Below are 26540 nucleotides of genomic sequence, written 5' to 3' on the forward strand. Positions count from 1 at the left end.
GGTTGCGGCTGGCGGGATCCTGGGGGGTGGGTGCGTTTGCTCTCCAGCTGCAGGATCGGGGTGGCGGATTTGGGGGCCGTGACCGGCAGGCTCCGGGGGCGGGCGGCCAGCGGCCCCTCCAGCCTCCAGGGGCCGCGGTCTCGGCCGTCCGGCGGCGGCGGGCAGCGCTGCGCGGCAGCGCCCCCTGGCGGGCAGGCCGGGCGCAGAGCAGGGCTCGGCTCTGCCGGCGCTGGCTGCGGCTCGCTCGGGGCTGGCGGCGCGGAGGCGGCCGGCGGCGCGGGGGGCATGGCGGGCGCGCTGGCGGAGGTGCTGGGCGAGGTGCTGGTGGCCCCGGACGGGGAGGAGGTGGCGGTAGCGGCGCTAGCCGCCCGCGGGGTCTCGCTGGTCGGGCTCTACTTCGGCTGCAGCCTGAGCGGCCCTTGCGCGCAGGTCGGCGCCAGCCTGGCCGCCTTCTACGGGCGCTTCAGGGGGGAGGCGGCGGCGGCCGGGGCGCAGCGGCTCGAGATCGTCTTCGTGTCGGCGGAGCAGGAGCAGCAGCAGTGGCAGGAGGCCGTGCGGGCCATGCCCTGGCTGGCGCTGCCCTTCGCCGACAAGCGCCGCAAGGTGAGAGCGCCCGGGCGAGCCGGACCGGGCACCGGCCGGGCCGGGGGGGGCTGAGGCGAGGGGGGGACCGGGCACCGGCCGGGCCGGGGGGGGAGGGGGTTGAGGCGAGGGGGGGACCGGGCCCCGGCCGGGCCGGGGGGGGAGGGGGCTGAGGCGAGGGGGGGACCGGGCACCGGCCGGGCCGGAGGGGGAGGGGGTTGAGGCGAGGGGGGGACCGGGCCCCGGCCGGGCCGGGGGGGGAGGGGGCTGAGGCGAGGGGGGGACCGGGCCCCGGCCGGGCCGGGGGGGGAGGGGGCTGAGGCGAGGGGGGGACCGGGCCCCGGCCGGGCCGGGGGGGGAGGGGGCTGAGGCGAGGGGGGGACCGGGCCCCGGCCGGGCCGGGGGGGTAGGGGGCTGAGGCGAGGGGGGGACCGGGCCCCGGCCGGGCCGGGGGGGGAGGGGGCTGAGGCGAGGGGGGGACCGGGCATTGGGGGGGACCCTGAGGCGTGGGGGGGCAGGGCACCGGCCGGGGGACCGTGAGGGGACACCGAGCACCGGCCGGGGGGCGCAGAGGCCCACGGACCCCGGGGCGGCGGCCGCCAGGGGAAGGGGGCTGGGGCGAGGGGAGTCGGGGCCGGCGCCGCCTGTCGGGGAGCAGCCCCGGGGGAGAGCAGCCAGCTCCCAGCGGGGGCTGCGGCCTGAGCTCTGGCGGGAGCCGGGTCTCCGTGGGGCTCTTGTGCTGCCCTGAGGGGACTCCTGCGGCCCTGCCCCCTGGCCCGGCGGCAGCCGCTCTTTGGGGTCCCCATTTTGCGAGCCGGCCGGCCCCCGCGGCTGGGGACCCCGCAGCAGAGCCCTGTCCAGGTGGGGCTGCAGCATCCTGCGAGCAGGTGCCCTGTCCTGGTCCCCCTCTCCGGGGTGCAGTCCGGGCAACCCCCTGCATGGGAGCTGAGAGCCGGCCCTGGGCCCTGGCATGCCCCGGGGTGCAGCTGGCTCTGGGGGAGAAAAGAAGTCTCTGCCTTTCCTGGTTCACTTCAGACGTGGATGGGCCGCTTGCGGGGAACTGCTGTGGGGCTGGGCACTCGTACCAAGAGCGCTCCTAGTTTTGGCTGCATCTGCTTTAGGGTCAGTTGCAAATGTGACACCACCATAATGGTCTATGGGAGTTGCCTGCTTTAAGCTTCACGTCTACCTATGTGGGCTTTCAGGAAGGGAGGAAGGGATCGCTTCTTTGTTTCCCTTTGTACCGAGATGTGGCAGGAGGAGGGTAGGGTGACGGAGTGATTTCAGTGCCAGGGAGGTGACCCACACACTGGCGCATCCCTCAAAAGCCCCTCTTGTTAGAGGAAAATGAAACTCGCATATAAAACCACAGTTAATGTTTTCACAAAAAGAAAAGGAGTACTTGTGGCACCTTAGAGACTAACAAATTTATTTGAGCATAAGCTTTCATGAGCTACAGCTCACTTCATCAAATACATTCAGTGGATGCATTCAGTTTTGCATCCCTACCGTTTTAATGCTGGAAAATCACTGTGCTGTAGAACATAGCATACGATTTCGGTATGGTCAGTAGAACATCCCACAGCATTTAGTGGATGAGAAACACATCTGAAGTGTAAAATAGCATTTATTAAACTCCCAGTTTGTAGGGTTTGAATTTGTGGCTGCAGACAAATTGTCCTAAACGTTTAGTCAGTAAAACTGGTTGACACGCTCATAGTTGTGACCCTAGAGTAATCATCTGAATGACAGGTTTCAGAGTAACAACTGTGTTAGTCTTTATTTGAGCATAAGCTTTTGTGAGCTACATCGGTGCATCCGATGAAGTGAGCTGTAGCTCACGAAAGCTTATGCTCAAATAAATTGGTTAGTCTCTAAGGTGCCACAAGTACTCCTTTTCTCATCTGAATGAGTTATTTGTAAGGTTAGACAATACTTAAAATTGCCCATCACTTTGGCACAGGGTTGCTCTTCAGACTCTGGGCTTGTTGATACACAGTCATACCAGTTTAAGATATGATTTCAAACTAGCTAAACTGATGCCAGAGGCTATGTGGATACTCTTGGTTTAGTTTAAACCAGACTTATTTTGCCTTAGCTGAAGTGGATTAGAAACCGGTCTCAGCTAACCTGAGATAAGAATGTCCACACAAGAGATTGCACTGGTTTAACTAAATTGATGCATGTTTGTGTGTAGAGAAGGCCTTGGATAAGTCGTTGATATGTGGGAATTACTAATGTATGTGTATAATATTTCACAGTTTCAAAGTACTGATGGTGGTTGGTTTGTGATGGCTTTTATGATCCTTCTAGAAGAAATAAGTCAAGGTTAGATGGTGTTTATAAAAGGAATGTTATGTTTTTTAATACCAAGGCCTGCTGCTGATTTTGCTGTGTTTAAATCAGATGTCAATTTATAAGCCATATCTAGGAGGAATGTGTAAATAGCATTTTATCAAATTGCATAAATGTGAAAAAATAAAATCCACTGCCCTTCATTAGGGGAGTGGGACAGAATCTTTGCTTGCACAGAATTGAGGCTGTTTATGTTTTTCATATATAAGCAAAAAGTAAACTTTTCATATGTGGTGTGGGAAGGGGAAAGGGAAGGAATTATGATTCGAGTGTTTGCAGTTAGAAAAGTCATTATATAAAAATGGTATTTTCTTGATAAACATCTTAGTTCCTGGGTGTGTTTGACAGTGAAGTGAGCAGATACAATTTAGTGTTAAAAATCCAGGCCCCAGACCTGGAATTTGAGGCACATGGGCAAACAGTGTTACCTCTGTGGGGTAAATTGACTTCACTGGGGATCTGTACAGGTTTAAGGGATCTGATTGCAGGACTGGGCCCTTGGTTATTGTTAGCTTTATAAAGCCAATTCAGCTCCAGGGATGTGAGCGGGATTCTATCCTGAATTATGAATTATCAACAAAAACATCAGCTGGATTCAAATGATGATAGTAATTACCACTGTTTATTTAAGTGCAGATGAAATACTTGATGCTGTACAAGATGCAGACAGTCCCTATCCCGAGCAGTTTAATCTAAAAGACAGACAAAGATCAGAAAATAAGACACTGACAAACCCAGAGGCTGGAGTTTGTGAGAGGCAGTATGGCCAAGACTGGATTTGAAGATTCTGGTTTGAGTATGCAGCACTGTCAGATAAGAAAATTTGCTCTTTACAAAGCTAAAAATATTATGCTCTGAAATTCATTGAGAGCAAATGAATAAGGAGCCCTGCAGTATCATTTTTAGGCATCTTTTTAGACTATAACTACACCTGAGTATCTGAAAGTTATGGTTATTTTTGTGCCCTGTGATGAGAGGCTCCTCTACACCAGTGGTTGTGTACTCTTTACAGAAGAAAATAATAAGTTTGTGCACTTTGGAGTGGGAGCGGGTTCCCAATTGAAAATTTCCATCTGGGCTTTGATTAAAATTCTTACCTATAAATTCCAGATTAGATTGGATGCCTTGCAGCTCAGACCAGATTTCAAATCTCTTAAAGGTGTTTGGCTCCAGGGTTGAAGTTCAGTGTTTGGATTCAGGAGCCCTCTGTCACCATGCACCTGGGACTAAACAGCCTTCTCCTATCTCCGCTAAGGGTCTCTGAATTCCACGCTGTCTGGAGTCTTCTCTGTTCTTTAGGTGAAAGTTTCATTGTAAGGAGAAAGTCCAGTGGAATCTGGGTTGCAAGTCTGATGCCCTCTTCCCAAATATAATTTTATGCGTGTTGGGACCTAGAATTTTGGTTTGTGCTCATCTGCTGTCGAACTTGTCACTAAGGTCCTGATCCAGCAAATGGATAGACAACAGGCTTAACTTGATGACTGAGTAGTCCCATTGAAGTCCCCAGTTCTTGCACGTCAAAGTCAGGGGAACTACCTGTGCTTAAAGCTAAGCCTGTGTGTGTGCGCGCACGTGCAGGATCAGGGCCTTCTTTAACAAGATGGAGTGGGAGGGCAACTTCATCCTTTAGAGAAATTGAAGTTCCAATTCCCATTCCAATTTTTGAAAAGTTTTCTCTAGCATCAGCTTTTCCAGGCAGTTTGCAGCTCCTCTTCCTATTGGTGCATGAGAGGAAGATGGTTCCAATTAGTAGCTGGCATTTCCCTACAGAAAACAGAATTTTTAGCTGGTGGGAATTACATCTGGCATATTTTCTTTTAAAAAAACAAAAACAAAAAACAATTCCCCTTTAATATATTTAGGTTTTGGGGGAGCTGTAAAAGTGGGAGGTGGCATTGACTTGACCTCCCATCTCTTAGATTGTGAGAAAACATTAAATAAAAAGATTACTGGATATGAAAATCTTACCCCAAGAATCCCTGAGCTATTCTGGCTTGTCTTTGTGTGGCATGTAAAGTAATTGAAGCTTGTGCTGTATATTTTCAAAACTAAACAGATGTGATGTAGCGTTGGAGAAAGTTTAAGCTATGGCTAACGGAGAATGTACTTGTAAGTTATAAGGGCAATTATGATAGGATATAAAATTTCTAAACAGCAGATTTATAACCTCTAGTTCAGATGGTTAGAAGTTTCCTGGTCTAATTGGTGGGTTTTTAAATAGTAGGTTTAATGATATGACTCATCCAGAAAAGTACAAACTTTCTGCTTTTCTCATAAGTATCATTTATTACAAGGGCCCGATTCTACATCAGTGGGAGCTGAGGGCACTTAGCATGTGTTCAGCACCTTGCAGGCCCTAATTTTGTTAGAAAATGTATAGTACCGTGACATCTGGAAGCCCCAACTGAGATAAGGGCCCATTGTGCTAGAGGCTGTACGAACATGCAGAACAAGACAGCTGTATAGGCTTGGCAGACAAAGATAATTTTACAAATGTGGAATGGAGGCACAGAGAGATTGTGACTTGATGAAGGTCATACAAGTATGTGTGGCAGAACTGGGAGTTGAACCTGGACCCTCTGAGTCACAGTCTGGTGCCTTAGACCTGAGTCTATCCTCTTCATGGGTAGTTGACTCAACTGCCAGGGTTGTAAGGTCTTTGGGGCAGAGACTGTGTCGTGTTCTATAAAGCCTGTAACACAGCTTCAGCTGCTCACAAATAATAATAATAGGACATCTAGGGTCCTGGTTTCGTGCTCATTAGAGAGATTCCCTGGGGTCTTTTCTGAACGCCCAGGGTGGACTCATTATACCAGTACTAGTATTGCTACGGAGATGGGTGCCATGTAAATGTGCATAGTAATTAGCATTACATTTTGATCATTGCTCAGTGGGAGAAGAAAATAGTTGTGGTAAAAGAGGTTTTTTAAAACATTTCAAAAGATCAATGCCAAGTTTCATCTTACTCTTACATTTAAATGAGATCAGAATCAGACCTTGTTTGGTATGTGTACTGAACCTGATGTGTTCATCAGCACTATCCATGTTGACTATTAACCAACAGTGTTAGACCTATATATGTATGGAATTAGAATGTGCTTGCTGGAAGAATCTTGTGCCTTGTAGTGAGCTTGGCAGAGATACAGAAGATGCCAAATTTTCTTTTTAAAGTTATTGTTGTTGGAAGGAAAATGCTGAAGGGGTTTTGTTTTTTGGATTTTAAGTACAAAAGAAACATAAAAACATGAAGGGGCGGCAACCAGTGGTGAATTTTTATTTTTCTGTAAAGAGTCTAGTGTATTTGTGTGTGCTATAAAATAATAATAACTAATGATTGTAAGGATAAAATAGCACTTGTGCAGTATGCCAGACAATATGACTGATCTCACATAGGACAGGTTGTTGCATAGAATGGACAGTTCATAAGGAAAAGAAATGGGGCTAAATGTGTGTGTTTTGATCCATCCAAGTTGGGTGGTTGGTAATGACTGTGAAACACACCTATGGTTCTGGATGTTTACCGCTTATACATTTAAACAAATTATCTGTCTTGGGTACTTATCCAGCCCCTGTAACAGAGCACCGACACAATCTTTAATCCTCACAACATTTTAACGTTGTTATCACAGTGCCCTGGTGGGGAAGTAGCATTATTCCATTTTACAGATAGGGTACTGAGTCACAGAGAGAGTTGCCCAAGGTCACATGGAAAGTTTGAATTGGAGCAGGACTTGAATTTGCATCTCCCAAGTCCTAGGTTTGCATTTCCCAAGTCCTAGGTTTCATCAAACCAAGGAAGTCCTACAGCTGCCAGCTGTAACATTTATAATCCTTTGAAGTCAGTTATGTTCTTATGTGAAACTTCTGGATTAATTGTAACTGGAACAAGCCATTTTAACTGTGGCTACGTGAATATTCCACCCCATGTTGCTAAGGTTATTCTAGAGCAGCTATCGCCATAATTACTGAGGGTGCCTCTGGCAACATTCTAAACGGAACCCAGAAATTGCTTTGGATTCTTTTTTCTCGACAGTAGCCATTGCTGCCTGTCCTTGGGATAACTGGAATAATACCAGGTTAATACCAGTCAGTCTTGTACAGATGTTACATAGTGGCACATGCATTATCTAACCCTTTATCCCCCAAAGAAACAAAGCTGAACAATATGGCTGAAATATTTGACAGTGAATGAATTTTCTCTCATCTTAAAAAAAGTTGAGTGCACAGAAGAGATTGCTCCTCCCATCATAAATTTCTAACACATCATTAATAAATATTGAAAACCTCACTCCCCCCAGCACTCGAATTCCTACACCCCCAAAATCAAGACATAATCTCAACCCTGTGTTATTGGTAGCAGTGGCATGGCTGTATCTAGGATACCAGGCACTCTTCTTCTATTACCACAATAAGTTAATAGTGCTAATCCTGCAGTTACCAAGGATATAACATTTGGTGCTACTTGCAGCAACAAACTGAATTTGGAGAACATCAATATATAGCAATCATTGTCTTTCAAGCAGGAAATGTAAGGGTGCAGTGGAAATCAGCAAACGTCTAGACATCGGAAGACCTTTAGATTCTGAGCCATAGAATGTGATATTGTGGGTTTGCTCAAGAATAAAACCATTATGTGCTTTGTGTATTTGGGGTCTTTAACTTTGAATAGACATCCTTCAATTAAACTTTTGGATAGCTGTCGGCAGCTGTTGCTAATTGATTTGCCTTCTGATAATGATTGGAGCTACTGAGTGGAACATAGGAGAGAGAGATTGGTCTGTGTCTTTGTTTTTATTTAGGGGTTTTGGTTTAACATCACCCTGTTATCTGTTTGCATGAACAGCTGCTGAGTTTTGGAGAGTTGATTTACAAACAGCCTTAATTTCCCACTGTCATACAAGGCATTGAGAACCTCCAGTAATGTAAATGTTTCTCACATGGGTACATCTGTAAGTGTGCACTCATGACTGGACAACATCCTCCCAACTACTCCACCTTCATCATCCTGTCCTTCATAGAATCATAGACTTTAAGATCAGAAGGGACCATTATGATCATCTCATCTGACCTCCTGCACAACGCAGGCCACGGAATCTCACCCACCAACTCCTGTAATAAACCCCTAACTTATGTCTGAGCTATTGAAGTCCTCAGATCATGGTTTAAAGACTTCAAGGTGCAGAGAATCCTCCAGCAAGTGACCTGTGCCCCACACTGCAGAGGAAGGCGAAAAACCCCCAAGGCCTCTGCCAATCTGCCTTGGGGGAAAATTCCTTCCCGACCCCAAATATGGCGATCAGCTAAACCCTGAGCATATGGGAAAGACTCACCAGCCAGACAGGCAGGAAAGAATTCTCTGTAGTAACTCAGATCCCTCCCTATCTATCATCCCATCACAGGCCATTGGGCATATCTACCGCTAATAGTCGAAGATCAATTAATTGCCAAAATTAGGCTTTCCCATCATATCATCTCCTCCATAAACTTATCAAGCTTAGTCTTGAAGCCAGATATGTCTTTTGCCCCCACTGCTCCCCTTGGAAGGCTGTTCTAGAACTTCACTCCTCTGATGGTTAGAAACCTTCATCTAATTTCAAGTCTAAACTTCCTGGTGGTCAGTTTATATCCATTTGTTCTTGTGTCCACATTGGTACTGAGCTTAAATAATTCTTCTCCCTCCATGGTATTTATCCCTCTGATATATTTATAGATAGCAACCATATCTCCTTTCAGCCTTCTTTTGGTTAGGCTAAACAAGCCAAGCTCTTTGAGTCTTCTGTCATAAGACAGGTTTTCCATTCCTTGGATCATCTTAGTAGGCCTTCTCTGTACCTGTTCCAGTTTGAATTCATCCTTCTTAAACATGGGAGACCAGAACTGCACACAATATTCCAAATGAGGTCTCACCAGTGCCTTGTATAATGGTACGAACACCTCCTTATCTTTACTGGAAAAACCTTGCATGCTGCATCCCAAAACTGCATTAGCTTTTTTCACGGTCATATCACATTGGCAGCTCATAGTCATCCTGTGATCAACCAGTACTCCAAGGTCCTTCTCCTCCTCTGTTACTTCCAAGTGATGCATCCCCAATTTATAACAGAAATTCTTGTTGTTAATCCCTAAATGCATGACCTTGCACTTGACATTTCACTATTAAATTTCATCCTATTACTATTACTCCAGTTTACAAGGTTGTCCAGATCTTCCTGGATGATATCCCAGTCCTTCTCTGTATTGGCAGTACCTCCCAGCTTTGTGTCATCTGCAGACTTTATTAGCACATTCCCACTTTTTGTGACAAGGTCAGTAATAAAAAGATTAAATAAGATTGGTCCCAAAATCGATCCCTGAGGAACTCCCCTAGTAACCTCCTTCCAGCCTGACAGTTCACCTTTCAGTGTGACCCGCTGTAGTCTCCCCTTTAACCAGTTTCTTATCCACCTTTCAATTTTCATATTGATCTCCATCTTTTCCAATTTAGCTAATAATTCTCCATGTGGAACCATATCAAATGCCTTACTGAAATCAAGGTAAATTAGATCCACTTAGTTCCATTTGTCTAAAAAATCTGTTACCTTCTCAAAGAAGGAGATCAGGTTGGTTTGACACGATCTACCTTTTGTAAAGCCATGTTGTATTTTGTCCCAATTACCATTGACCTCAATGTCCTTAACTACTTTCTCCTTCAAAATTTTTTCCAAGACCTTGCATACTACAGATGTCAAACTAACAGGCCTGTAGTTACCCGGATAACTTTTTTTTACCTTCCTTAAAAATAGGAACTATGTTAGCAATTCTGTAAACTCAGGGGTTGTACCGTATGACTGACTGATTAAAAATTCTTGCTAATGGGCTTGCAATTTCATGTGCCAGTTCCTTTAATATTCTTGGATGAAGATTATCCGGGCCCCCAGATTTAGTCCCATTAAGCTGTTCGAGTTTGGCTTCTACCTCAGATGTGGTAATATCTACCTCCATATCCTCATTCCCATTTGTTGTCCTACCATTATTCCTAAACTCCTCATTAAAGACCGAGGCAAAGTATTTGTTTAGATATTGGGCTATGCCTAGATTATCCTTAAACTCCACTCCATCCTCAGTGTTAAGTGGTCCCACTTCTTTCTTTGTTTTCTTCTTATTTATATGGCATAGAACCTTTTACTATTGCTTGTAATTCCCTTTGCAAGGTCCAACTTTACATGGCTTTTGGCCTTTCTCACTTTATCCCTACATGTTCTGACCTCAGTAAGGTAGCTTTCCTTGCTAATCCCTCCCATCTTCCACTCCTTGTAGGCTTTCTGCTTTTTCTTAATCACCTCTCTGACATGATTGCTAATCCATCTTGGTCTACAACTCCTGCCTATGATTTTTTTCCCCTTTTTTGGGATGCAGGCTTCTGATAGTTTTTGCAACTTTGACTAGAAGTAATTCTAGGCCTCCTCCGCCTTTAGATCCACAAGTTTTTCAGTCCAATCCACTTCCCTAACTAATTTCCTTAATTTTTTAAAGTTAGCCTTTTTGAAATCAAAAACCCTAGTCACAGATCTATTTTTGTTTATCCTTCCATTTAGTTTGAACTGAATTAGCACGTGGTCACTCAAACCAAGGTTGTCCCCTACAACCATTTCTTCTATGAGGTCCTCACTGCTCACCAAAACCAAATCTAAAATGGCATCCCCTCTTGTTGGTTCAGCAACTGCTTGGTGAAGGAATCCATCAGCTATCACATCCAGGAAAATCTGAGCCCTATTATTATTAGCCCTTGTCCTCCAGTCTATATCTGGGAAGTTAGTCTCCCATGATCACACAATTCATTAGTATTTACTACTTTAAAAACATTAAAGAGGTCTCTATCCATATCCAAATTGGACCCTGGCAGTCTATAGCACACCCCAAGCACTATCCCAGGGGAGGCTCTTGTAGCTTTCTTCCCTAATGTGATTTTTGCCCGGACAGACTCTGTCCTATCCATTCCATCACCTCTTATTTCTTTACAGTCTACCTCGTCATTGATATACAATGCTACTCCACCACCTTTGTCTTTATTTCTGTCTTTACTAAACAGCACATACCCTTCAATACCTGTACTCCAGTCATGACTACTATTCCACCATGTTTTTGTTATCCCTACAATATCTGGTTTCACTTCCTGCACCAGTAGCTCTAGTTCCTCCATTTTGTTGCCGAGGCTCCTCGCATTAGTGTACAAACATCTTCATTTTTGCTGTGTGGCTTCGCTCACATTCTTTACCTGATTGGGCACAGACATTCTACTGCCAATATTACCTATTAGATTGGTATGTATGCTGCCCTTCCGCCTTATGTCCATTCTCCTACCCACAGCTGTATCCTTTCTTATTTCGTTTTCTTCCATCTCAAAGAGAAAATCTGGCGTGGAGATTACCTGGACATCTCCCAACCATCTCCCACAAATTCCTAGTTTAAAGCTCTCTTGATCAGTTGTTCCAGCCTCCATCCTAGAAGTCTATTTCCCTCCTTACTCAGGTGAAGTCCATCCCAAGAGAACAGTCCTCTGTCCATGAATGCTTCCCGGTGGCCATACATCCCAAAGCCCTCCTTATAGCACCACTGCCTGAGCCATCTGTTGAGCATCATCATGTTGTCACACCTTTGTTGCCCTTCTGTAGGAACAGGCAGTATCCCACTGAAGATCACCTGAGCCTCGATTTCCTTAAGCGTCTTCCCCAGCCTGGCATAGTCTCCCTTGATACATTCCAGCAAGAATCTAGCCGTATCATTTGTTCCCACATGAAGGATAATCAATGGATTCTTTCCCGGTCCAGTTAGGACCCTCCTCAGCCCCACATCCCGTATCTTAGCACCTGGCAGACAGCACACCCTTCTGTTCTCTGGATCAGCTCTTGTTACAGGCCTGTCTAGTCTTCTCAGTAATGCGTCCCCAATCATGTAGACCTGCCTTTTCCTGGTGATGGTGCGATTCTCCAGTCTATTCCCTGTTCCATCTGGCTGCAAGTCCTCTTGATTGCTAATGTCCCTTGCAATATCAAGAATCTCACCTCTTTAGGTGGAGCAGCAGAGTCCATTCTGAATTCTGGTATGGCAAGGGCCATGGTGTGTTAGCAGGCAGGAAGTGGCTGAGGGTCAGGGGTTCCCTCTGGAGAGGGAGCTAGGTAGGGGTCACGTGTTTCAGCACCTTTCAGGAAGTACCTGATGGTGACTGAGAGGTGTGGAGTCACAGCACACCACCTAGAATCCTCTTAGAATGTTGGTCATGTACTCCATTGAGTAAATATATACCCCCCCCCCTTTAACGTGCAGCTTAGGTGCTGAAGGGTAGAAAGAAGTGGGTGTGTAGTGGGAAAAACAACTAATGAGAATGTAAATGAATGTGTTTTGGGTGGGAGGCTGTTCCTCATCGTTCCTTCTCCTTACTTGCTTTTCCTGCTACATCCCCCCCTTTCTTGCACTGTTGGATTGCAAGTTACACTTCTTTTGCATGTCCACTGGATGCTAAAGAAAGAGGTGTAAATTACATGCTTTGCTTACTGATCACTTTATACCATATATGTGTGTCTTTACCCAGATTTTTCCATGGGGGTTGTGCCGGCCTAACCTGTGTTCAATTAAGAAACAAGAAATTAAAAAACAACTCTTAGTTCTAATGGAACGTCTTCAAGTGTTTAATGACAACTGATGTGGTGTCATCTGAATATTGAGTTGTGGGTGCTGGGCGAGGAGGAATCTCTTCAGTGAAGTGCTTAATCTTTACACACACAGAAATGAAACATTATTAAAGATGCTCCCTTTGGGCACACAGTGTCCTGAGCATTGGCTCTTGTTTGCCTGGGTTTTATTTTTCTCTTCTGTTAGTATGAAAATGGGGCCTCTCTTAATGTGCTCCGTGGCCAAGAGAATACAGTCTCTTTTCTGTTTTAAAGAAAATAAATTTAAACTTTTGTGCACTAAGGCAAGGGAAAGGAACTCATTCTTATTCTTTGTCATGGCTGAAGTGATAAAATAAGGCTAACAGTAATATGCCAATAACTCCGGAACATGCATGCTGCATTTTAGGGACGCCACCCATGGCATATTAATAGAGGCTCACTGTTGAGGTCACAGAGTAACAGCCGTGTTAGTCTGTATTCACAAAAAGAAAAGGAGTACTTGTGGCACCTTAGAGACTAACCAATTTATTTGAGCATAAGCTTTCGTGAGCTACAGCTCACTTCATCGGATGCACCGAATGCATGTGAGCTGTAGCTCACGAAAGCTTATGCTCAAATAAATTGGTTAGTCTCTAAGGTGCCACAAGTACTCCTTTTCTTGTTGAGGTCAGTAGATAAGAAATGTGACCTACTTCTCTTACACATTTGCAAATCTCGCTCCATAACATCTTTTACAACAAATATCTTTTCACTATTTAGGTGGGTTTTTTCTTCCTTCTTCTCAAAGCAAATTTAAAAAAAAAAAATCTGTGCAAGAAGGCCATCCATCGTATGACAGACCCTACAATAACAAATGGCTGCAACGATTCAGGATTCATAAGGTGACTGGTGTGCAAAGCCTGGCAATAGTGAGCCACCCTCTCATAACAAGCCAGTGAGTGCCCAGTTGTGTGCGCGTGAGCAGTCATATGCAAGCTAGAAGTCACGTGTGGTAGAGACAGATTTCAGGCTCAAGACAAAGGGTGGAGTTTTATAAACAATAATTAAATCAAGGTTTATACAGTTATGAAAAATACAACTGTTTTCAGTATAAACCATGATTTTCAGCGTCTTATAACTTTGCCATTTGAAATCACATCTGGCCGAGACCTGGGGAGCAAGCGGTCAGTCCAGATGTAGGATTTGTCTTTAACAAAAGATTTCGTAAATCATGTAAGCAGCTTTTGAGTTTCAAAGTAAAACACACACACACACACACACACACACACACACACACACACACACACACACACACACACACACACACACACAGTCACTCTCAGCTGCTGTCTGACTTGGTATTTTTGGTGAGGGGCAGAGGGGCTGTGAAATTTTTGGATCATGGAGACGTATATTTTAAAATAGTGCTCCTTTCCTGGCATGAGGACATCCCAGTGAATGACATGGTGGTAGCAGCACCAGCAGGTGGTTGTTGTTGCTTTGTTCCGTGATTCTGAACAGAGAAATGGGTGATGTATGAAGGCAGCCAAGAGATGCCTATGTGCTGTTTTTCATTGTGACATTTTAATCCAGATGTGGAGATGACAAACACATTTTTAAAAAATGCAAAGTTGATGATTTTGTTTGGTTTTCTCAGTTTGCAGATCTCAAGATTTCAACTTTATTGAGATTGCATTGGTTTATCACAGTTTATTCCCATGCAATTATTCCTGCAATTAAATCCTATCAAGTGTCCACCAGTATGGATTTGGTTGCAGAAGAAGGGCCTATGGATGAAATCGGGGTCCCACTGAAATCAATAGCAAAAATCCATACTGACTTTAATGGGGCCAGGATTTCACCCTATATCCAGCCATATGCTGCTTTAGTTCTTCTACCCAGAGGCAAAACTGTACCTTAAATATCTTGCCTACATGCTGGCACTGCGTTGTTTTCCTCCAGTAGGCTATCACAGAGAATATAGGGCCCGATCTAAAAGCCCCCCATACTATGATGAAATAATAAGCATGCTCTCTGGTTCATAACTGGTAAAAAATAATGGAACTTTAACTACTGTTACACACAATCAAGTCCTGTAATGGAACCCTGTGGCTTCTGTGGCGTTCGGGATGAAAGCTGGCATACATTTTGTATTGCCTTAGGGTCGTGACTTTTAAACCATAGCCCTAAGTTTTTGAGCAATTTTAATATGAAATACAGCAGATTTTCTCTTATTTTAAACATTTGAGGCAAATATCTAACATTATCATCTGTAGTACTGAGAGAGCTCCCACAAAGTGTTTCATTGTTAGCAGACACCAGTTATGAGAGAATCAAGGAATTTTTCTGCAGTTCGGTATTTTGATGCTTCCTCTTGAACAGGCTTTTAATGTTATAAAGCAGCCTATGGTAAGGTTAGCTAGCACTGTTTGGGTAGGGTTTCACTTCTTTTGCGTTTTATCTGGGTGAAATTCTGTACTTTGCATTCTTGTTTTTCAGCAAAGTCCTCAGCATGGAAACTGGGGTATGGTTTTAATCTGTGTAGTCAGAAGATACTGCATTTTTTTAGTGTGATCAGATCAGGACAGCTCCTTCCCCTTTCTTCCCCCCAGATCAAGACCGCTTCAGCATAACACTCATCTGTTACTCGTTGCTAAAGTTTTGATGTGAAATCTAAAGACATGGGCAAACTGAAATGCTTTCAGAGGGTAAATGTGATGTGGCCAGCTGAACTCTGAATTCAAAAGTGTGTTTGACCAACGCTTGTCAACGCATTTTGGATAGTTAGAACTTCTCTTGTGTGTGAGACACATGTTCTCTTTCTCTCTTTGTCTCTCTTTTTTTTTTTTTTCTCTCTCCCCTACAACCCCATACTCTCATCCTAACACCCACATGTTGTTCTGGACCAAAGTTCCAAGGAAAATATTCCAAAGTGATTTTTAACTACTCTTCAAAATGCAACTTTGTCTCCTGTCAGCTGTGTGGATTTATGTTTGCTGCTTTGATTTGGCAGTTAACGGTTTGTCATTCTTTTAAAAAGCTTACACGCTATGGGAATTTGTGATTTTGATGCTTTACAAAGTAGAGATGTTGAATTAACTGCAGCTTTGAACTCTCCAAGGATAATTTCAGACCTCCTGCTTTCAGTGGGTAACAAACTGACTGCTGAGCTTTTAGGTTGGATTAAATATTGAATAACTAAGACTTTATAGTTTGCCTTTTTTAACCAGTTCTATAACACATTACAGCACAATGGAATGGATCTTTGAAATTTTGATTGAAATGTTTGTTCTCTACATCAGTGGGTGTCTTTGTCTTAATGCCATCTCAACAGGAGAATAATTAGGTTGGAAAGTAGACAAAGTAGAGTGATTTCAAATATTGTAAAACTAGTTGAAATTATTATCATTACTATTATTTTTGTATCTATAGTCTGTCTTGAGTTCTTTCTTTTGGAGTAGATTGCATTAACCAGCATTAAAGTTTTCTACTACTTTAATCAGAGCACCTCTGATCTGTACAAACTTCAGTAACATCTCATAGCTTTCTGAGAGGTAGGTATTATTACAGCCATTTCACTGAGGAGTAACCTGAGGCGCAGAGAGCTAAGGAATGTGCCCAAGGTCACACAACAAAGCCATGCCATTGCAGATAATAGAACTCTACCTCAAAAATCCTATATTTTAAATAGACAAGACTGATACAGGGAAATTAAGTGACTCAAGATCACACAGAGACTCTGTTGGGGAATCTGGATTTAGTTCCCAGTTCTGGACTGGGACTTCCCAGTTCAGAGCCAAAATTACATCATTATCCTTCACTTCTGGTTTGTTTAGCTCCTGGGAAATGAGGCGCAGGTATTGGTGTCAGCAATCCTCCTTAGCTAGATGTTTTTTGTGCAGGGCATCCCTTGCCTGCTTTTGTGACTGGTGCTGTGGGGAACATTAGAAGTCCTGAAACCAGATCTGCAAAGAGCATGGGAAAACATGGCGAGGGACAACCTGATTCAGAATTAGAGAACAAGACCAGATAGTGGCATTTGGTGAGTGCTAAAGTGGGGGGAGCTTTACTCTTCTTAATGCTCCAAGAATATCACGCTCTTTCCTATAATACAACTTCCTTTTGGTGCTACATCTTCCAGCTGGCTCTCCAAACACTTTAGAGGCAGGTAACACAGTTGCAGAGTTAAAACAGTAGCAGAGGAACTAAAGCAGTGTGGCAATGGTGAAGCTGAGAAATGAGCCGATGAGGTGGAGAAATAGACATAAACATACTAAATTCACTAATGACAGAGAAATGGGGTTAATGAATAATGCATATGGATGTACCCCCCAGTACAGTGTGAATACCCTGCGTGTTTGCCCAACTATAAACTAGTTGCACTTCCTGAGATCTGCCTGAGATTTCCTAAGGAAATGTAATGTCTTACTGTATAGTACAGAGGATTAAAAAGATGCAGAAGTAACTGCCGAATACTTTCATGTCTGTATTAAAACACTGTGAACAGTTGAAACCAATTGAAGATGTTGAGAGTTTGTGGTCTGATCTCAGAATTACTTGTTCTCATTCTGATTGCATCAGGACAAAAGGCTGAGATTTTGCAATGCTCTAGTCTGACCTCCTGCTGGGAATACAGTTTGCAGCCCTCGTCTCAAAACAAACACTCCAGAGCCCCTGAAGAAGTACAGCAGAATGCAAGAGGCTGCTGCCTCTCGGCCTGAGCTGTAGAAGAGTGCATTTTAAAAAGGACCATAGATTGTAAATTTAGGAGGAGAGGAGCTGATTAAGAAAACCCAAAGCCCCAAATGATGTCGTGTAGATGATATGGGCCAAAATAACTGCAGTGACCACAAACTATGTTTCCAGCCCAATTACAGCAGTAGGAGGGGATGGAAGTGCATAAGTGGAATCTCAGAAAAGCAAATTGAGGACAGAACAGACCTTGAAGTGCTCACTCCAAAGCTGAATGAATGCCTGGAATGAGTGATTGGGCAAGGTTACCGGAGAGCTCGGAAAACATCTATGTGACCCTGGGAAGAGTGCATAGATGTGAATGTCAGATGGGGGGAATAGGGTGGCTGGGTGGGTAAGCTGAAAAGGAAGAGTTTGTTCCGTGTATGTTCTGATAACGGAGCAGAAGTTGAGCTACCCTGCATCCTATGTCAGCTTGACCTACAGAGAGAGAGAACACTCCACTGAGTTCTCTGGAAATGTTTTTTCTGCCTTTTAAACTGTGACTAACCCTGACCTTACGATATTTCAATCTGGAACCAGAGTGCAGAGGTCCCCATTTAAAAATCATTTGCCAGCACCATTTTTTCCCCTGTTCTACATGCAGAGGAAAATGGTGGCATCATGAGATCTTAGTGTGTGGTAGCTGTTGGCAAATGGCAGCACTGTGGAGACCACTGTGTGTCTGACTCGTTCCACAGATGATGAGCATGAGATGGGGTTGACAGCTGGAATGTAGGAGTCAAGGGATCTTCCCAGGGAGAGGATTAGAACTGGGTTGGGTTTGACAGGTGGAAAAGGGGCCCTCTGTGTCATGCTTTCAATGCAAGAATGTAAGAGTTGGGTGAGATTTAGAAAGATAATTTTTCTTTTAATTGAGGGAAGAATAATGCAACTGGTCCAAACTGCAATTGCACAAGCAAGCTAGGGAGAGAGAGAGAGAAATTCTAGTTCTGTCTGGATCCAGAGAGACTCCATCGAAGCACAAAATTGAACTCAGTACATCATCAGTATAAATTCCGCTCACATTGCACCCTAGACAAATGAGATTAATCTGACCCAGGAATCTAAAACCCATGTACAGTGCATGCAGATGGGGTTAGGGTCTCACCCCCAAAGTCCAATTCCAGCAGAGCTGTGGGAGCTTCTTAGAAGGAGCATGAAATCTGTTATAACGCATGCTGATGATCTAGTGACAAATCCAGGCTGCTAGACCTTCTAAACATGAGCCTGTGAATTTCCTGATGGGGCCTCTCACTTTGCTCTGCCTCATGCTTATGGTTTCAGTGCCTAATATATTTCCATACATGGAAGCATTCCTACCCCAGCCTGGGCTAATACTGACATGCCGTTGCATCTGGAGGTTCATTTCTTGCAGCTGACACTATACTAAGGCAGATCTCTGAAGTTGCTTTTAGTTTAATATTAATGATACGAACAAAAGTCTCACCCAGCTTACTAGCCAGAAAAATCTGTCATTTCCCCTACCTTGCAAGGGTGCTGGGAGGATTAACTAGTTCCTCTTTCTGCTGAGCTTTGCAGATGCTTATTATTTAAATTAGGAAGGGGCCCAAACCACTCGCTGTGCCCACATCTGGCTTTTATATCTCCAGAATACGCAGAACCAGCCTCCTTTTTATTGGACCCCCTGTTGTGTGCAGTAGATGTGCGCCTCCCCATACACATGCCCTCCTCCTTTTGCCCCCTTCATCATGTCACAGTATAGGTTCCACCATCTTTTTTTTCTTTCTTCTTCTGCCCATCAGCTTTCTCTTTCATCCTGTTTGTTTTCTGTATAGTCTTTCTTCTCCCTTCTCATCAGTGATTTATGCTCTTCTCCCCTCGTCCTGCTCTTCGAGTTTTTTGTCTGCTCCCTGCTCTTGGGGGCTTGCCCTCTCGCTCGGTAGGGCTGTTACTCCTGGGCTCTTGTGGTGGAGTTGAATGTCAAAGTAGCACAGAAGAAAGAGAGGCTTGTGTTGGTGAGCTGTTGTATGAGCCCAGGCCTGTTTATAATACCTCCCTCGGAGGAGGTGAGTTGTGAGTTTTAATTAAATGTTTGTAAGTGCTTTGAGATCCACTGCATAAGGGCAAAGTTTTTAAATAAAACCTGCAGACCTGTGCCACCCGTGGTGATATATTTGAAACGAAAATGGCAAGATTCAGTCAGTGTGATCTCAACAGCTGGTGTTTCTCCCCCCCACCCCACCCTTTGATGGTTCAAAAGAATTATTCTGACTCTACTCTTCCAAAAAAAAAGAGAGCGAGAGAGCAAAATGGTGCTTTTATTAGTGTTCGCTAGCAATCTGAGTTCCGACCCCTTCTGCTCCTAGTTAAAAGATTCCATGCTGTGCTAGAAATATAGAGAGAGTGTTTCATTTGTGAGATGCAGAGTACTTTCCTTGGAGTTAAGCGTCCACTTGCCAGACTCTGTGTGACCTTGCTGACCTGTTAATTGTCCTGCAGTCAGTGATGGCTGGTCCTCTGTATGTGTATGTGAGGAGTAAATTACTTAGTGGCTTTTGTACTGCTTTTCCCCAGCACTTTCTGCCGGTTGGGCAGCAGTGCTGTGTGCTAACTGCTGCAGGGCTGCTTCTTGGTCAGGCAGGCATCTTTGAGGGCTAATACTGTGGCTTGTTCCTCTTTTCACTTGGCTGTTCCTTTTTTAACCCAGTGCTGGGCACAGCGGAGCCAAAAGATGCAGCAAAGCAGTATTTGAAATGAAAAGGGAATGGGGTGGTGGTGGGTAAAATGCACTTCTCGTCTGAAATAAATGAGCTAGTTTAATAATATGAGGAGAAGGAGAATTCTAGTTAAAGCTTCACCGTTTGAGTCAAACCAAACTGGCTTTGATTTTGACCTCCTAATTGATTTGTTTCTGCTCCAACCCAGGCTAGGTCCTGAGGCTATAGGTAGGGGGGTCAGCGAGACACTGTGGCTGTCTACATGAGTTAGCCAGTTTATTTTTCACAAATAATCATTCTCTGACTTTCCATAGTGCCTTCAAGCAGCACTTCAAGCAGCACAGTACCTTTGTGAGTGAGGTAGGCCCTGTATCCATTGTGCAAATGGGCAGTCTCTCTGTGTTTCGGTTTGACTGACAAAACCTTGATGGAAATAGAACCCAGGAGTCCTGACTTACAGTCCTGTGCCCTAACCACAGTCCTTCCGCAGGAACAATACTATGGCCAGTTCTTCATACCTGTGTGCTTACACATGGTCCTGAGGAATCTTGGCATTGGACACGTTGCCAAGGCATTTGAGACACTATTGATTTCACATGGCTTTTTTGGACTCTGCTTAGACATTCTGAGAGCAAATTGCAGGGCACCAGACCATGAGCACAACCTAGGGGTGCTGCCTGGATGTTTGGCTTGCAAAAAAGCACTTCTCATACCAAGTAACACCTAAGATTATTTCAACAGGGCCATGGTTTAACCTGTTTCTTTTCCAAGTAGTCAATGACAAGTCTGTACAAAACTGCTTTCTTGGCTGCTACCTTACATGCCTCTCTTTCTTAATGGAATAATGTTTTAGGAGTTTACTCAGCGACATGTAAGTCTGCTTTTAAGACCCCCTTCTCAACCCTTAATGTGAGCTACTATAATTTACGGTACCATAGGCCAGGAGTGTGATCTAGTGGTTAAAGCAGGGGGTTGTGACTCTGCCACTGTCTCATTGTACAACCTTGGGAAAGTCATTTCACCTCTCTGTGCTTCAGTTCCTTCATTTGTAAAATAGGGATAATCTTGTGGGTATCTCAGGTGGTTTTGAGGCCTTATAAAAGAAAGTGCTTTGTGATCGTCTGCTGAAAGGTGTGATGTATTCTTCCAAATATTCTCCTGAGAAAGCTGTGTTGGAAAAGAGGGAAGCTAAGTAATTCTTCCAGCTCTCCCAAGGAGTTTGAGGTGACATGGTTGACTGTCATGCTTAGAAGATGCCTTTAGCAAGACAAGGTGCAGCAGAAACGGGAACCAAATCCCTTACCCTGCCCTGCATCCATTAATCTTGTAGCACCCATTGAAAATTTAGTGTAGAAAGGGATTCAACTGTATAATAAGTAACAAATTCCCTAGTCCCGTTTGGCAGTAAGTTTTAGTGCCTTAAGCTTGGTTGGCTGATCTCAAAGCACAGGATTTAGAGGGAACATTTGCTGACTGGTTTTCTTAATGCATGTTTTTGAGAAACGAAGCTTTATTTCTGCAATGGCTCATTGCCTGTGGATGCCTCCTGCTGTGATTATACGGCAAGAGAAACATTTAGTCTTTTGAGTACACTGGAGCCTAATAAATATATATAGTTTTTTTAAAAAAGAATATGGCAGTTTCAGAGAGCAGCACATATGGTCGGAAATTGAGGGCAGAGAGGACTTAAGTGCTAGCGTATGGCATAACTTTGATTTTTAAAAATAGGAAAAGCTGTGGGCTGCTGTATTAGCATTTTTTTCTCCCATCCACTAAACACTTCCCTCCAAAGACTTACAGGCCATCTCAAGCCTTGTCTAACATCTCTGTCCCTTTAGTCAGCCCATGATGCAGACTTGTAGGCTCTGGAAGGACCTTCACCTGTGTGTGTGTGTGCGTGAATGAGGTGACCTTTGTGGGACAGCTTTATTTTCTGGCTTACACAGTTCAGCATTGTCGCATTCTGCAGATTGCACTGATCTTTTCTGATGTTAAACCCTGTTGGAAGGGTTTAAAGAAACAAAATATAAATCCAGAATTTTACCCTAAAAGCACTTTTCTCCCTTTTCCTGATTGGTTAAGGGGTGATTTGATCATAGTCTATGACAGAAATTTGATAACAGAGCTCTTCAGTCTAGCAGACAAAGGTATAACAAGATCCAATGGCTGGAAGCTGAAGCTGGACAAAATGAGATGCAAATTTTAAACAGTGAGGGTAATTAACCATTGAAACAGCTTAGCAGGGGTTGTGGTGAATTTACCATCACTGGAAATTTTTGCATCAAGATCTGATTTTTTCTGAAAGATCTGTTCTAGTTCAAACAGGAAATAATTCAGGGAAGTTCTATGGTCTGAGGTACACAGGAGGTCAGACTAGGTAATTACAGCCGTTCCCTCTGGCCTTAAACTCTATAAATCTGCAATATAGTAGGTGCCCAGGAATCCTGTGGATACGTGCAGCTCTCCGCTTTCATTTCAGATTTAAAAGTGAGAGCCTCGCCCTCCTGATTGTGGAGAAAATCTTAAAAACACTAACAACAGTTTCAAAACACAAATGGCTAACGAAAAGAAACCAATGTATTATTTTTAAAATTGCTTGATTTTTAAAAGCAAATCTCATGGTTTTTCAATGCTTGGGGTTGGCGATATTGCAGCTGCTTCTTCCAGCAGCTAGTTTTCCTCTCTGTGTGTTTTCAGGGCTAGGTCTGTTTTACACAAACAGGACATTACTATACTAGCGCCTGGATATGGCCGTGCTTGGTGCCTTACAAATACTGGACGTAGCATCAAAGTCAATGTGTAGAAGGTGAAGGGCTTGAGGTATAGGGTTGACCTCAACTAGTTCCACTGCAATAAAAACTATAATTTCTTATCTTCATTAGGGTTTCCCATCAGGACAGTTATCGTGATGTGAAAAAATATAACCTTTCTATGAAGTGATGACAAAGCCAATGCGAGTTTGACTCTAAAGTCTATGAAAGTCAGATCAGACCTTACGAGAGTAACTGGAATAGTGGGAAAAGATCCTGTCCATATATGTGGCTGTCACCAACTCTTCCATCCTTAAATTCAAGTGGGTTCAATTGTGCTGGCCTGTCTAGTGCGTAGCTGAGCTCTGTTTGACCTGCTGCTCAATTAGATCTGGAGTGATAAAGTTAAACTACTTAAATTGTTTTCTCTAGGATGTGGTGATTGGTTGGACTCTTTCTGCCTTCAGCCTTGTGCTTTCCTGGCATACCCTAGGTGCATTGTCTATTAGATGGCATTGCCACACCTTAGTGGGGCTTTAATTTTTGTCCTGATTAGATTTGATCTTGGTTAGCTTTTATTTTGCTGCTGTTATCCCGACCAGATTCCAGCCTGGGTAACTGCATTTTCTTATCTAAACTCTGCCTGCATTTCCATTCATGTAGAGAATTTGTCACATACTGTCCTAAACACTTACTATTATTTGTATGACAGTAGCAGATAGGTTACATTTACATAGTTATTTTTAGCATGGTAGTGCACACTTATAAAGACCTCATTCAGTATAAGTGACCTTCGGTGCTAGGTGCAATACAGAGTAAAAGATAGTCCCTGCCCCAAATCTCTTACAGCCAAATTAAGACAAAATTCAACAACCAAGCAGAAGGCAATGGGGCTGGGTAGTTTCAAGCTGGTTAGTTTATGTGTTGTAAACTATCAGATAAATATTGCAGTCCCCGCTGGCTGCCTTCTAGCTGTTACCAGCTGGCAGCTTCTTGTCAGTATCCTGGGTAGCAGTGGGTCTGGTCTGGAGGACGAATTGGAAGGACGAGGACAGGGTAGCAGCTCTGTGCACTAGTTTGGATAAGATGTTCCCCACACAGGGGGAAGAAAGCCCCAGAGGTGTTGTGGGAAGAGTGGACACTTGGGTGATGAATCTGGCATGGTTGATTAGTGGAGGGGGCAGGGGCTATTGATAGACATGAGTGGATAAGTAGTGAGGGGCTAAATTGTATTTCCGGGAAGTTGCTGTCCTCCAGGTGCTTTGCCTTGAAATCACAGTGAATGCTGGCATTTTATTCCATTTTAAAAATAAAATGCCCTATTAACCCCGCATGTTTTATGTTTTTCTTTGGCTCTGGTTGACAGTCTGCCTGTCTTGGGCCTCCATCCAGAGTTCTCCTTTTGATGTTTATCTCCAGGAGAGTTTACTGGAGTCTGTATGGCTGAGAATGTGGAGTCATCTGGGTAAAAGCTGATTTCTCTTTTGCAAATGGGAGACAACAACAGAATGTTCTCCCTTTGTCAGTTCCCATCCCTCTAATAATGAGCCATTATTATTTATTTGTATTAAGGTAGAGTCTAGGGCCCCAGACATGGATCAAGGGCCCATTGTGCGAGGTGCAGTACAAACACGTAGTAAAGGGACGATCCCTGCCCCAAAGAGCATATATTCCAAGTAGACATCTCTTGTGACTTTCATCTGAGTATCCCAAAGTGCTTTATGAACATCAATGAATCGATCTGCCAGCAACCTGTGTGAGGTGGGTATTATCCCCATGTTACAGATGGTGAAACTGAGGCTCGGGGAGGTGAAGTGATTTGTGCAGGTTTATGGCAGAGCTGGAAATGGAACAGATGCCTTAACCCCAGTACCAGGCTTTAACCACTTGACCCAGTTTCAAAGCCCTAGTCTCCAAATATTTCTGAAATCGTCACTGCGTTGAGATCAGGGTGACTTGGATCTCCAGGGTGTGGCTGGGTGCTTTCACCACAGTTGCTGGAGACACGGCCTGCCCTGCAGGCTGCTGGGGCCAAACAAACCTCAGCTTTATTGTCACGGTAAGTTTTACCCAGTAGCTTAGCAGGGCCTGAAATGTTCCCCTTTGGCCTTGTTTGGCTTCCCTGTGACCATAAAAGCTGCACATGTGCTCTCCAAGGCAGTAGCAGGTGTGGTAATGAGCAATATGGAGATGTTGGTGAGAAAACATTTATTGTGGCCAAACTCTTGTAGCTTGTAGATGTTGTTGGGTGCAAGGGCAAATCATTCTGCTAACTTGGGCACAGGTCACTGACTTTTCCTTGGACTCCATTGCTGTCTGGGATGGGTTTTTGGAGCTGGCATGGAGATTTGCTTTGGTACTTTGTGGAGTTAGTACTTGGCCCTCATGTGCCCAGGTATTGCACTCTGAGCAGCATCTCTGTGGAACATACTGTTTTTATGCACAGGAGAGGCCTCTCTTACCTGCTTAGTACATCAAGTCCTGGTCCCCCAGAGAAAAGCATGCCTTAAAGCAACAGCCAGTAAACAGCCAGGGAGGAATGCAGCAGCCAGCTACACAAGAGTGGCTAAACCCCAGACAAAGACCAGCTGTTTCAGTCAGCAGTTAAAGAACCTGAATGCTTATACTCCAGATGTTTCCCAGTCCAATAAAATGGGTGTTTCTTGCATACATGGTAGTGCACAGGGTTCACGCAAATCTCTGGCCAAAGCTTATTGCATTTTTCTAAATGTTGTTTTGTGGGGCGGAGGGGTTTGCATTAAAACCGAAATCTCAAGTTTATTCAGCAGTGACAGTAAAAGAGGGGATAAAGAATATCTTTCATATTCCTGTCTTACTGTAAAAAATCTGGCCCGGTGCACTAGATCTCTGAGTGACTGTACAGACCTCCTGATGTCTGCTGTGGAAAATTTATTACAGCAGTGGCAGTGGCTACAAAGTGCTGCCTCCTTTGGCCAAACGAATCCAGAACTTTGCTCCTTGTCTTTAGGAATCTAAATTCCTGACAGCCGGCCTCAAGAACACAGATTACCCAGAACAAACCCTTTTACCAAACTATAGAGTTCTATTAAAGAAACCAGAGGAGCGCTGGAATGAACCATTCCTTTGTCACACCACCAGCACAGGAGCCAATGCAAACATCTGGCACTGAAATTGAAAGCTATGTTTCTCCTGCAAGAGAGGGGTTTCTGTAAGATAAGACTTTGTGTTTCTTTCAACCTTCCCCTCTTCCTAAACTTAGGCTGGCTTTGGAGAATACAAAATTCCCATCCAGTTACAAAGGAATAATAATTTTATGAAGAGAGAGGGTGGGAGTGAGACGGGGGCACATGGCATTAAATAAGTCAAGCTTGGTATTTGCAGATTGTTTTTGTAATGGTTGAAGCCCAGATTAGAAAATGAGATTGTTAGGGTTTCTTTGCCCGAGTGGAGTGATCTACATTTTGGGGCTTATGATGAGGAATTTAAAAGTATGATTCCAACCCTACAATATCCATTGTACAAATGTGTTGGTAGGGTAGGGAATTCTGTGTGTATTCAGTATTTCACTTCTCTTTGGCAGTCAGGGAATGAGGAGCGTTCTGTATGTTTTTCTGTTTAATTGGGTTTGAAATACAGGCACTGAAGTCTCCAGAGCATCTACATTCATGTCTGTTTATTAAAAGCTAAATTGGCCAGCAGAAACGTCTTCACATCCAGCCACGTCAGCCACGTCAAAGGGGAAATTCAGTCAATCCTACTGAGGAGAAAAATTCTTTCAACATATTTCAGTCAGCCAATCACATCCTGAAAAATTCCCCATGTAAACCGTT

At 44.3% G+C, this 26540-nt stretch overlaps 1 protein-coding gene across 1 annotated transcript in view; it reads left to right on the plus strand.

Annotated features, from left to right (window-relative positions):
• Nucleotides 1–285: 285 nt before the first annotated feature.
• Nucleotides 286–26540, plus strand: part of NXN (nucleoredoxin) — a 101163-nt gene continuing 74908 nt past the window's right edge. Inside the window, exon 1 of the mRNA XM_077836708.1 lies at nucleotides 286–603. Coding sequence (XP_077692834.1) covers nucleotides 286–603 — 318 coding nt within the window. The remainder of the gene's footprint in view (nucleotides 604–26540) is intronic.

This window comes from Eretmochelys imbricata, chromosome 17 (genome assembly GCF_965152235.1).
Source record: "Eretmochelys imbricata isolate rEreImb1 chromosome 17, rEreImb1.hap1, whole genome shotgun sequence".
NCBI classification, from domain to species: Eukaryota; Metazoa; Chordata; order Testudines; family Cheloniidae; genus Eretmochelys; species Eretmochelys imbricata.